Raw genomic sequence first — 11825 nt, 5'->3', positions numbered from 1 at the left:
TTTCTTGCCTGCTTCTGTTTTTATAAGACATCCTCCTTTGGAGGTGTTTTCTAATTTTTTAAATGGGCGGCAAAAGATTTTTTTAGAAAAGATCTTTATCAACCGTGGCAGACAAGTTCTCAATAGTCTCCAGTGATCCCTTCCCTAGTTCCCTGGGTGACTGCTTTTTGTTTCAACCAACGCCAACGCTTGTGTGTGCTTTTCATGGCGGTTTGGTTTTCTTCTGTACTTTCTGAATAATTCCTTATTTCCTGTTCTAATTGAGAAGGCATGGCCTGTGAATCCTTTTGAAAAGATGGACTATTGTCTTCGGGGCAAAACAAATCTCTGAAAATAGGTGGGCTTCTTGATTTCCTGTCGGTAGTTCCCCGGAGACGTCTCTTCCCATAAAAACTCTAGTTGAAAATGTTGACCCTCTCAATAGCTGAGGTAGCCACGTGGGAGATATATATTTTTTTAGTTTCTTGGGCTTGAATCCAAACAAATTCTGTGGGCTGATCTTTTAAAGCCCAAATATCGGCTTTCCATGCTTTGGGCTTTTTGGGTTTTGGGTATGTGTTTCTTACCACGGGCCTTCTTCTTGGATTTCTTTTGGGTGCGCCAAATTTAGGCCCAAACAGTGTTATGTGCTAATCATGTGTGGTGGTGGTGGTGACGAAGGTGGAGGTGAAGATGGAGTAGGAGGTGATGGAAGTGGGGGTGGAGGAGGAGGTGGTGGAAGTGGGGGTGGAGGTGGAGGTGGAGATAGCACGGAGGTGGAGGAGGTGGTGCTGGTGGTGATGATAAAGGTGGTGGTAGGGGTGGAGGTGGTAGACGATGTCATTTATAAAAATTAATGACGCTATTATGGGAATTGAAAAAATTCATTAAGGGCTTATCTCTGCTTCTTTTGAAAGCACCTTGAAAAGCAACCTAGATGCTGCTTTTAAAAGATGCTGTCAAAAGGCCATTGTTTTTAAAATACTCATGATATTTTATTTTTACCAAACACCTTAGACTGTTTAATTTAAAGTGAAGTAGGTTTTTGGCAACAACAAAAAAACACACACACACAATTCCAAACCGGGCCTAAATATATAGGCAAAAAGTCACTTATGGTCCTTGTGGTTTAACAATTTTATCACTGAAGTCCCTGATCATTCTTATCCCTATGGTTTTCAATAAAGCAAATCAATGAAAATCTCCAATTTCTGTCAAATTAGAGTAATTGTTGTTTCTTATTGAATGACATTTCAGTCCAAAAACAAAGGTTGGGGCAAGGGGAAGTTGGTGGCCCAAGTGCAGAGGAAGGAGGCGGCGAAGAGGAGAACTAGAATGATCGAAAGTTCTTGATTTGAATCCACTTAAACTAGAGTGAGACCTAGACGTTGATGAGGAAATTGGTCTTTGCAAAGAGGAAGGCAGCAAGGACTGTGAGGGGAAGGAGGTGAAAGTGGTAAGGAGGAAGTAGCTGAAGAAGACGAGTGAGAGCCAGACGCTGAAGAAGGCAACATACTTGAAGATGAGGACGTCGACGATATAGGAGACCATGAAGCCTAGGGTTGCGATCACCGACGAGCCGACGAGGTCGAAGAGGAAGGCAGTGCATGGGAAGAGGGCGACGACGATTCGTGCGTTACGAGGATGGCGATGGTTTGGGGAGCCATTGCTCAAGGGTCTGGGGATCAGTATTCTTTTTTTCTTTCGCCTTTCTTGTTTTTTGCCGTCTCTGTTTTGGGAGAAATTATAGAGTGATATAGTATCGCCGCGGCAGCAGGTGATACTCTTGCTCAAAATTTAACACGTATTAATTTTAAAAGAAAATAAAAAAACAATTACACCTAACTTTGTCTTCCAAGTTTACCCTTCAACATTAATTAGACCTAACTCCTCTGCCACCGTCTTCCATGTGCCTCGCTTCTCCCTCACCACCAAGTTGTCTTCTCTTTTCCCTCGCCACCGACCCCAGCCTTTCTCTCCCTTCTCATCCAACATCTCCAGCGCCTCTTTCCCTCCCTCTCATTCTCAGTAAAAAAGTTAAACGCATTAAGAAAAAGCCAAAAATCTTGAATATATATAAGTGCAAATCAGAAATCTTCAAAACCATCTCCTATGATGATAAGTTGACAACCCACTACTGAAAGAAAGGTAATGATGGATGTTATGGGCAACCAAGTAAATCAGTTATTTTTTTCCTTTTTCTGTTAATTTTATCAACCACTTTTTGGGTGGTGGTGTTGTTTGATGTTGGTATTCATGGAGGGGGGATTGCAGCCAAGGGGCGGTAGTGCGTGGAAGGCAGATTGCCAATGGGATCTGGGTGGGACACTGCTACAATGGGATCTGGGTAAAGTTGGAAGACAAAGTATAACTAGGAAACAAATATAATTATTTTTTTAAATTTGACACATGTTAGATTTTGAGTGGGAGTATCACCCGCTGACGTGGTGATACCGTATCATTCTATAATTTCTCCTGTTTTGAGACCCGAAATGCCGGGCTACAGTACCACTAAAAGTCCACATGTCGCACTCTGAGCTCTCCGATCAGATTTTTTTCTCCAATCCAACGGCAGCCAATTTTTGTGCAATAAAAAAATACCAAAAAATTACTGATTTTTTTTTTCTATAAATACCAAAATTTTATCCGATTGAGATATGATTTTTATAATAAATATTGATATGTACGAACCCAAAAATATTATTCGAAAATATTATCCAAATTAATTATTTTCATTAAAAAAACTTATGAAAAAACAAAAAAAATGAATAATAATTACCCTTAGCCATAGCAATGGGTGGAAACACAAAATACTATTTGAAAGGGCAAACCACTATTCACATAAATAGTGACTGGCAAGGGGCAAATAGGTGGAGTTGCTCTAAATAATGGCAGTTACTCTAATTTAACATAAATATGAGATTGTCCTTAAATTGCTTAAATTGAAAATCACATGGGCAGAAATAATCAAATTGAAATCACAAGAACCTTAATGATAAAAATGATAAACCACAGAGATCAAAAGTGTCCTTTTGCCTAAAATATAACTAGTGGATAAATTTAGGTACCATTGAACTAAACTAGCACACAGCATCCATCATTGAGGTACTCAATTATCTACATTCTGGTGCGTGACTTTTTCTCATTTACTTACGACTAACTGCTAAGCACAAGGGAAATTTAACATGAATGACTGCTAAACCAAATATAGCAAGAAAGATACAGAAGCAAACTTTTCCAATTCCATGTCAAGTGGACTAAAAGCCATGTTTCAAAAATTGCACCCGGTTTTCCATATGGATAATAAACAATGGGGAAGGGGGGAACAAACAAACAAACATAGATTATAAAATAATGCACATGAAGCAGCTCAAGGCACGTATTTTAAGCAAAGTTATTATCTTCCGGTGAAGAAAAATCATGAAAGACGTATTCATTACAGCTACCAGTATCTCAAATATATAGACAACTCCCTGAAGTGAGATGGTTAAATCTCTTTCTTGGGTGAGTCTCCGATGCATCAGAATGGCAAGAATCCATGAAGATGGTGAAACAGGGATAGTTCTAAGGTGAAACTTCATTGAGCTTTTCAACTGTGAATGAACCCAACAATGGATACACATATACAGAGTAACTCTTGTAAAACCATTATAGTGCTGACATCTTTGATAGATACTACAAAAGGAATCTTGACACAAGCATTTTATCAGATGGATCAGGCTTCATTTCCTCTTTCCCGTGCCGATTGAAAGGAGTTCAAAGCTCCGAAGCGTATCATCACGGCCGCCTCTTGCGGCTGCAGGTCGGGTGAAAGATGTTTTGGAATCATACCCAGGTTGAATCCTTTGGGCGGTGGACAAGCGACCACTACTTGAGACTAGACGGCTTGACCTATTTTCGCTAGGCTCACCAGAGGAGCTTGGCCGGCTGTTTGATATGACAGGCCTCTTTGAGGTACTGCCATTTCTAGATGAACTACGAGCCCTTTCCGAATCAGGTTGCTGCAAGAAACATGCAACTGCATTAGGCTCCATTAAGGAAATAATAAGCATTTAAATCATTTGAAGACATAATACAAGACATAAACCAGCTTACAAACAATAGGCATGAGAATGTTGGAAACACTCACCACATCTTTGGACGACGGCGCATCATCAGTCAGTCTATGTCTCGAGTGATCACCATAACCATGACCAGAACTATTCCTTCTTGAAAATGCCTCAACTGCTCCTGAGAATCTATCTCGAAAATCTTGTGCCACTGCTAAAAACATAAAAATATATATTAAACACTAAAACGGTAGTAAATCCTTATTCGCCTTCTCCATACCAAACAAGAACTAAAATGAAATGTTAAAAATATCCATTGAATTAAACAAAGTCCAAAAGACCCACTACTATGTGAATACTTAGGGGAACACAAATAAACAGATAGACCCAGCACTTGAAAAATGAAAATAGAAATCAAAAGCAAAAGCGTACTTGAGAATCCAGATCCATGACCCCATATTAAAGAAATTGTAAAAATCTATATCAGCATATAAATGTTTAAAAACTGATGCATTCAAGCCTTGCTTGAGAAAATAACAAACCTGAAGGCCTTTCTGTTCTTTCTGCAGATGGTCCAGGGTTTAAAGCTGGTTTTGCACTTGGCTGCTAGAAGAAAACACATTCAGATAAAGTAAGAATCATTGCCCAAACACACAGAAAACTGAAGATTGATTTTTTTCTTCTTTACATAGAAAGTCCCCAACAAATTAAGTACTGACTCGTGATCTAGAACTGGAGCCAATTTGCGGATACTTCAATATAGTCCAATCAAATACATAGTCAAATTGATATCCTGCACCAATTACAATCAGTAGACCAATTAGGTTTCAACATTTTTTAAGAGCTGCCAATTAGATTCATCATGAAGGTTAAAGAATAATGCATTCATGACATATACATTAAAATTTGGGCTTAAAGAGCCTACAAGCTAACCTTCTCGAATAAAAAGGTCCCGGAAAAGCCTCTTCAGGTATGAATAATCTGGTTTATCTTCAAAGCGTAATGATCGGCAGTAATGGAAGTATGACGTGAATTCTGATGGATACGATTTGCAGAGAACCTGTAGAGTAAAATATCAGTAATTCATATACATTCAGTAAACCGTTAATAAAAAATCAAACAAGATCACAGAATGAGGCATGAAATAGGATTGTGCAAAAGAAAGAAACGAGTGGAATGAAAAGGGAAAGAAAAGATAAGTGGTCTCTCATCAGGTAGAGGAAAGGTGAAAGTAAAATGCAGCCAACCATTTTAATGCTTCCCCCAAGTTGGAATATAGAAAGGCATTGACTGCTACAAGCTGTAAACTTGCAGTTGTACTGTTTTACCCTCATTAAGGTTTTTTGGGTTGGTCTGCTTTCAGGTTTTGGGGAAAAATGAAAAGATCCATCCCTTCTACTTAAAATGCCAGTATACCAAACATGAGGGTAAAATGCACTCCCCGCCATCCTCTCCATTTACTATCCTTCTATCCTTCCCTATCTATTATTCTTATTCTCCTTCCTTTGTACCAAACATGGTATGAAATGTGACTAGAGAATTCATTGTATTCTTATACACTACACGGAGAGCAAACGATGAGCTATCCTCTCCATTTACTATCCTTCTATCCTTCCCTATCTATTATTACTGTACTCCTTCCTTCATACCAAACATGGTATAAGAAGTCATTAGAGAATATAGTGTCTTGGTATACACCACACAGAGAGCAAGCCATGATACCTCAATTGGAGTAAGCATCTTCTTTTCACTGATCTTGTCATATTTCTGCTTTTTAGTACCTGCTTTCAAGCCCTGCCAGGGAAGGCTGAAACAGATAATAATACAACCATGTTAAACATGTGAATGAACTCGAAGAAGTAAATAAACAAAAGATACTGGTAATTTAGGCATTTCAGACAAATATACAACCTCCCCCTCAGAAAATACATAAGCACATAACCAAGAGATTCAAGATCATCTCTTCTGCTTTGCTCTGCAAATAAAATTAGTATCACAATTAAATATATGTAAATGATTGGTAATTCCAGGAAACAAACTCATCCTAAAACATCAACTCCAATAAGTTTAAGTTGACCAACCAACACCAAGGTGAGTGTTAACACTTGCATAGCGAGCTGTTCCTGTCAGATTCTTGTTTTCCCTGTCAGTAATGCCACAACGAAAACTTTGGATCATTAAAAATAACAAAACAAAAAGAAAAGCAAAAGAACAGGTTTTGATAGTCATAGGAGGTTACATAAAATTCTCTCCCCAACAGTTTGATCATCAGATGCATAAAAACACAGCAAGTATAGCAGCATTGTAAAACATATGAACATTAAGATGCCTACTGTTGAAATTTTAAGAAATTAAAACTTGTAATATAATTGTAATGCCATTTTTGTTTTCAGTAATACACGTGAGCTAATAACCTACCATAACAACCTTTTTAATCTGTATTTTTGGTCCAATGTTCAAGCTCCTACTCAAGTCATTTAATTAGTTACGATGCTCAGTTAAATGATAGATGTAGTCCCTGAATATAAGGACATAAGAAGATGTAGAATTGAACCAAAGTTCAATAATTGTCAGTCATTGACAATTTGTTTTGGTTCAAATAACATAATTATCAATAACAAGGGAATTGTTAATAATTCATAAAGTCTGAAATTAATGAAATTAAAGGATAATCACCTGACAACTACAAAATTCAGAACCTCTCATTGTTTTTTATGCATATTTCTAATATACCCAAGTGGTCCAAACCAACAAGAGCGAGAGAGAAAGAACACTCTCAGTTTACAATTTTCTCAAGTCTTGCTATCTCACAACCTGATTTACTCTCATTTTCACTCTGGCTTAAAAAGAACATAAAAATAAAAAATAAAAAATAAAAAATAAATGAAGGTAAAGCTTGTTTCAGAATTATTGTTATGTTTGTCTCGGTTTCCAAGTTGTTACTACCCCAATCTTCAGTTTCAGCCCAATTCTTGTTTTGGTTCCCAGTTACCCTATTTTAAAGAACAAAATACCCATAAATTTTGATCGATATTACCGACATTCGGTAGGTTTCTGGGAGTCTATCAAGGGAATGAGGAGTTTTGCCTCAGATTTGCACTGATCTCTAACTTACCAGCATCTCAGGTCATATCTCTGAGATGTCAGGAAAGGGTCCCTTTGTTGGTTCAGTTGAAACCCAAAATGAGTTGCTCATCATTTTAAACACTGGATGCAAGTGTAACCAATAACCTTTAATATAAGAAAGCCTCAACAGTTCAAACCTAGCTTTTTACCAGTTAAAATAAACGAGGGGGAATATGAACGTAGGCCCTCTTTTTTAGATAAGATGTGTGGCTACCAATTGGGCTATGCCTCAGCCACCAAGACTACAACATGGTGTTGAACATCAAGGGAGCAAGATACAGTAGAAACAAGGGAAGCCACGAAAAACTAAAATACTACAAAATAATTCATTATATTTGATACCTGTATGGTATGTGCTTGTGCGTTTGAAGATCTCTATACTTTTTTGCAAGGCCATAATCAATGATATATACCTGCGGCAGAAACAAAATAGAGCAAAGAAATGTTCAATGCCTGTTGGGAGGCCATAGTGAATACTTAATTTAGTACTGCACTCAGTTTCATTTGATCTTGGCAAGATGATTAAGCTACATGAAAGCAATAGTAAGATTAGAGGTGTTTCACTTCCTAAGTTTGAGCCATCATGAAAAGGGAAAAAGAAACATATAAATGTGATATAGCAATACTAAAAACAACATTTTATAGAAAGTGCAGACAATGTATAAATACATTATAGTTGTGATATGGGTCAGTAATTGTATTCCCACAACAATCCAGAGTGGTGTAGGGAAAAGATAAGCCTCATCAAAGATACTGCCAGGACATGTCAGATGTATGAGAGTGTTCTAAGAAAGAAGCAGTAGAGATTAAAGCAGACAAAAGGCAGTTCTCCATCACAGTACGATAAATGGGAGGTAATTGTTCTAACTTGATTGTTTTCAACATTTTAAATATACACTGTCTATCCTTCCAAGCATATCTATTTATATTGTTTTTAGAGGGAACTGGTGTGAATTATGTTTTCCTTCACTACTCAAGTGAGCTTCAAGCTTTCTATCAATTTACCGTAATGCACCAAGGACATTTTTGTCCTAAAAATGGTACAGAACCCTGTAAATCAGCTGCGACCTTGTGGAAACAGGAGTTTGTAGTGTAATTTATGATGCCCAAATAATATATTTGTCACGGTGCATTGACATCAAGTCATAAAAATCAACTATTGATCGTCAGATACGTTTTTACTTAATTGACTCTTTCATTTCATCAAATTAACTGCAATATGGTAACCTAGAGCTTAAAAATATATAATCATGTCTCTTAAATTATTGCACCTTCTACAAGCCCTCAACTCAGAAACAAGTTCACGAGAGTTGCATCAAGTCTTAATGAACTCAACAAAAGACAACTTAAACAATTCATAAATATCCGTGGGAAGTGAAGAATATAATTTAAAGGGTTGAGCTTGAGAGTTTACATAATACTATTTTGTGGTACAAAAAGTTAAAAGGGAGAGTGAAAGTAGAAGAACTTGCAAATTGATACATCTATACAATAATAATCATGCCTGCAACAATACCCATGACACATACTCTTGCATGGCTTATTTTAGGGTTTATAGGTATTCAGATTATTTCTCAAGACATTCAGTCCCAAACATCCAAGAATCCAGATGGAAGTGACCACAAAGAATCTTAAGTAGAAATGAAGGATTCACAATGCATCTGTATTCATGCGAAAAAATTCCAATGCATGCATGAAAAACAGTGATGACCCTTAGAAAAGAATCACCCTAGAGACTAAAAGTACCTGATTAGCTTTGCGTCCCAGACCCATTAAAAAGTTGTCAGGCTTTATATCACGGTGAAGAAATCCCCGTGAATGCATGTACTCAACTCTGTTTATCTACAGAAAATAACAAGCGAGCATAAGCATGGCACCCAAGTTAACGACATAAGTAATTTGATAACTTACTAATTGATCTGCAAGCATCAAAACTGTCTTCAAAGAGAACTTCCGATTGCAATAGTTGAACAGGTCTTCTAGGCTTGGCCCAAGAAGGTCAATAACCATGACATTGTATTCACCTTCAACTCCGAACCATTTAAGATGGGGTACACCCGCTAAATGCATTGCAAAATACATAAGTTTAGTTTGGCTTTTGAAAATAAATATTCATATTACAAAAGAAAAGAAAAGGAAAAAAAAACACTATAGAGTAACCCACTTCCTCCTTGAAGAAGCATGTACAACTTTGACTCATAATGAAGCTGAGGGTGTTTCGTCTTCACGGATTCCTGAGAGAGCAAAAACAAAAATGTTTAGATTGAAGTACTCTGTCTTGTGCCAGGTGGATTTTAACTACTAAAGAGAACCATCTAAACACATGGATAATAATAATAAAGGGTACAAGATAACCATAGAGCATCTAAACCTTCAATTTCAAGCCAATCACAAAGTGGGGCCCAATTTGTTTCTTAACCTTCGGTAAACTTAAACCAAACAAAATTCTATGCACACTCATAAAAAGCATCTCCACTAGCTCCTCCCATCTCTCCACTGTCTTGAATATCTGTCAACTACTTCCACCAGCATGGATAACCTTCAGTGTTGTAATACTCAATCACATACTAAATTACGATCACAAATTGTGCAACGCTATCACAAACCACTCACAACAAAAATACTCAAGCCACTATAGAGGGTATTTACAAATAGATGTAATTAAAATTTCTTGAATTTAAAACAGCACGTATTGAATCTGTTCTGCTCTTAACATGCATATTTACTCATAAGTAAAGGTGGGTAAGCAAAATGCTAATGCAACTATATGAATGCTAACTGTATTCAGATTCTTAATAGAAACAACCAATTCTAGATGGAGCTACAAGTGTCATATCCACTTTCTTGTATAATCAATAGCTTTTGGTATTCACAACCTCAAATCCAAGACAAATTCAACCAATTACATTATGAAACATAATAATACCGATTGTAGTTTTCAACATCTAAGAGCTCAATACCATCCATTTAAATAACAAAATTTCCCCGCAACTTTTTGTTTAAAACTAAGATTAATGAAGGTCCCAGACATACCAGCTTGACAGCCACCTCCTCTCCAGTTTGTACATTAATGCCTGAGACAAACCAAACCAACATTATCGTCAAACATCAAAACCAAAGCCAGCAGTTAAAAAAATGAAAAAAGCAAGCAATGCCACTAAAATAACAAAACTTTTGCACCAAACAAGAAAATGGTCACATAAATTGCATACCCAAGTAAAGTTCTCCAAAGGATCCGCTACCGATCTTACGTCCTAGCTTGAACTTTCCACCAATAACATGCTCCATGATCTGAATTCCCAATCAAATACACAATAAGCCCAAAACCCCACTTCACCTCCTTAAATTAGAACCCAATCCACTCTAAACTATGATCCCAATCGTTTCCCACTGCTCAAATAGCTCATCAACAATCCGAGTCAAACTCCTAATCCACTGCTGAGTTAATTGTTTCTATGCAATCTCAGATCCACCAAATTTCAGCATGGATGGAATGTCCAGAAATTCTTATTCTAGCATATCAAGCTTGCAAAAAGAATGCTTAAACCTATAGTATAGTACACACCAAACTGATACAAGATTTGAAAATCTAAAGGAAACCCACTAAACAGTGGAGCCAGAACAAAATTTTGGGGTCATCAAAAAGGCATTTTTCTCGGGAAAGGAGATGAGGGCAAGAATGTGGAGAAAGCGTTTCTTCGCTGCGTAATTATTTTCATGTAAAATGGAAAAAAATTCAGCGTGGGAAAAGAATGGATGGGACTTTGAAGTCGAAAAGGAATCTACCGCTTGAGATTTTCACGGCCAAAAAAGGAACAAATATGAATTATGGTAAGAAAGAAAGTGATGTTAGGATTGGAGGGGATCTTTGGATCTGGGTTGAGGATAAGGGGTTTTGGGTTTTCTGGGAAAGTTTTGATTTTCTGGGGAAAATTTGGACGGTCTGAGAAAAGGAAAATTGGGATGATAGAGAGGGGAGAAGGGAAGAGGGGAAGAGAAAACAAGGGAAGATAGATGAGAGTGGATGATTGATGTAAGGAAACGCTGGATATATGACACGATATGATTGGGTTTTTTAATTGCTACATAACTTATAATTAACTTTAATTCTTTTACTTTTTTTTTTATTTTTTTATATTTTGTTTTTTGTTTTTTGTTTTGTTTTTATTTCTATTTTTTTTAATAACATTAAAAAAAATGATGATTGATGAGAAGGCTGTGCGTCCATTGTCCAACTACTCCTTCGTAGCTTCAATTCCACTTGAACAAGAAGACACAACTCACAAATGTTTACTTTCCACAAGTATGGTTGGGTTCACTATTTTCTTATATCGAGAAAACCATCCATGTGTAGTGCGTGTAGGTCATTTTTCTCGCAATAAATGGACACGTGACTAACATTTGATGTTGTCAAAGTATATAGATAAGTTTTTTCCGTAAATGAGTTATGATCATCCATATTATCATGTTGATGTGAGATTAAATACTTTCTTACTAGTTAAAATTAATGAAAATACGCTTATACATTTTCTCTTGCATAACAACCTGTTGTTAAAACGTACACTTGTTACGTATAAGTTTCTCTCGTAAATGAGTTGTCATTATCATACGTATTGTCAAGTTGATGTTTTTTGTGAGGATTCTTGTCAATGCTGTATAGTATAATATACA

The 11825-nt window shown here is 36.8% G+C and overlaps 1 protein-coding gene across 3 annotated transcripts; it reads right to left on the bottom strand.

Annotated features, from left to right (window-relative positions):
- Positions 1-3248: 3248 nt before the first annotated feature.
- On the bottom strand, positions 3249-11235 carry LOC117615649 (casein kinase 1-like protein 10). Of its 3 annotated transcripts, none has more exons than XM_034344766.1 (14): positions 10367-11235; positions 10188-10228; positions 9319-9388; positions 9066-9214; positions 8901-8996; positions 7497-7567; positions 6110-6171; positions 5940-6003; positions 5751-5835; positions 4962-5088; positions 4748-4821; positions 4571-4631; positions 4109-4239; positions 3249-3980 (listed from the first exon to the last, which is right to left on the bottom strand). In XM_034344766.1, the coding sequence occupies exons 1-14, from the start codon at positions 10440-10442 to the stop codon at positions 3702-3704; spliced, it is 1386 nt and encodes a 461-aa protein (XP_034200657.1). In that variant the 5' UTR covers positions 10443-11235; the 3' UTR covers positions 3249-3701. The 3 variants fall into 3 exon arrangements, with proteins under 3 accessions (XP_034200657.1, XP_034200655.1, XP_034200656.1); XM_034344764.1 differs by having other exon boundaries at positions 4109-4242; positions 4571-4634; positions 10367-11216; XM_034344765.1 differs by having other exon boundaries at positions 4109-4242; positions 10367-11216.
- Positions 11236-11825: the final 590 nt, after the last annotated feature.

The sequence above is a fragment of the Prunus dulcis genome, chromosome 1, assembly GCF_902201215.1.
Source record: "Prunus dulcis chromosome 1, ALMONDv2, whole genome shotgun sequence".
NCBI lineage: Eukaryota > Viridiplantae > Streptophyta > Magnoliopsida > Rosales > Rosaceae > Prunus > Prunus dulcis.
The sequence above is the reverse complement of the archived record's forward strand: the minus strand, read 5'-3'. Positions and strand labels throughout refer to the sequence as shown.

Excerpts from the sequence above, each read along its gene's own strand:
- LOC117615649 (XM_034344764.1), bottom strand. The coding sequence starts at position 10,442 with ATGGAGCATGTTATTGGTGGAAAGTTCAAGCTAGGACGTAAGATCGGT. Across the intron at positions 7,568-8,900 it reads TGGGACGCAAAGCTAATCAG|GTATATATCATTGATTATGG; the intron begins GTACTTTTAGTC and ends TTTCTGCCGCAG. Across the intron at positions 4,822-4,961 it reads GGACCTTTTTATTCGAGAAG|GATATCAATTTGACTATGTA; the intron begins GTTAGCTTGTAG and ends TAATTGGTGCAG.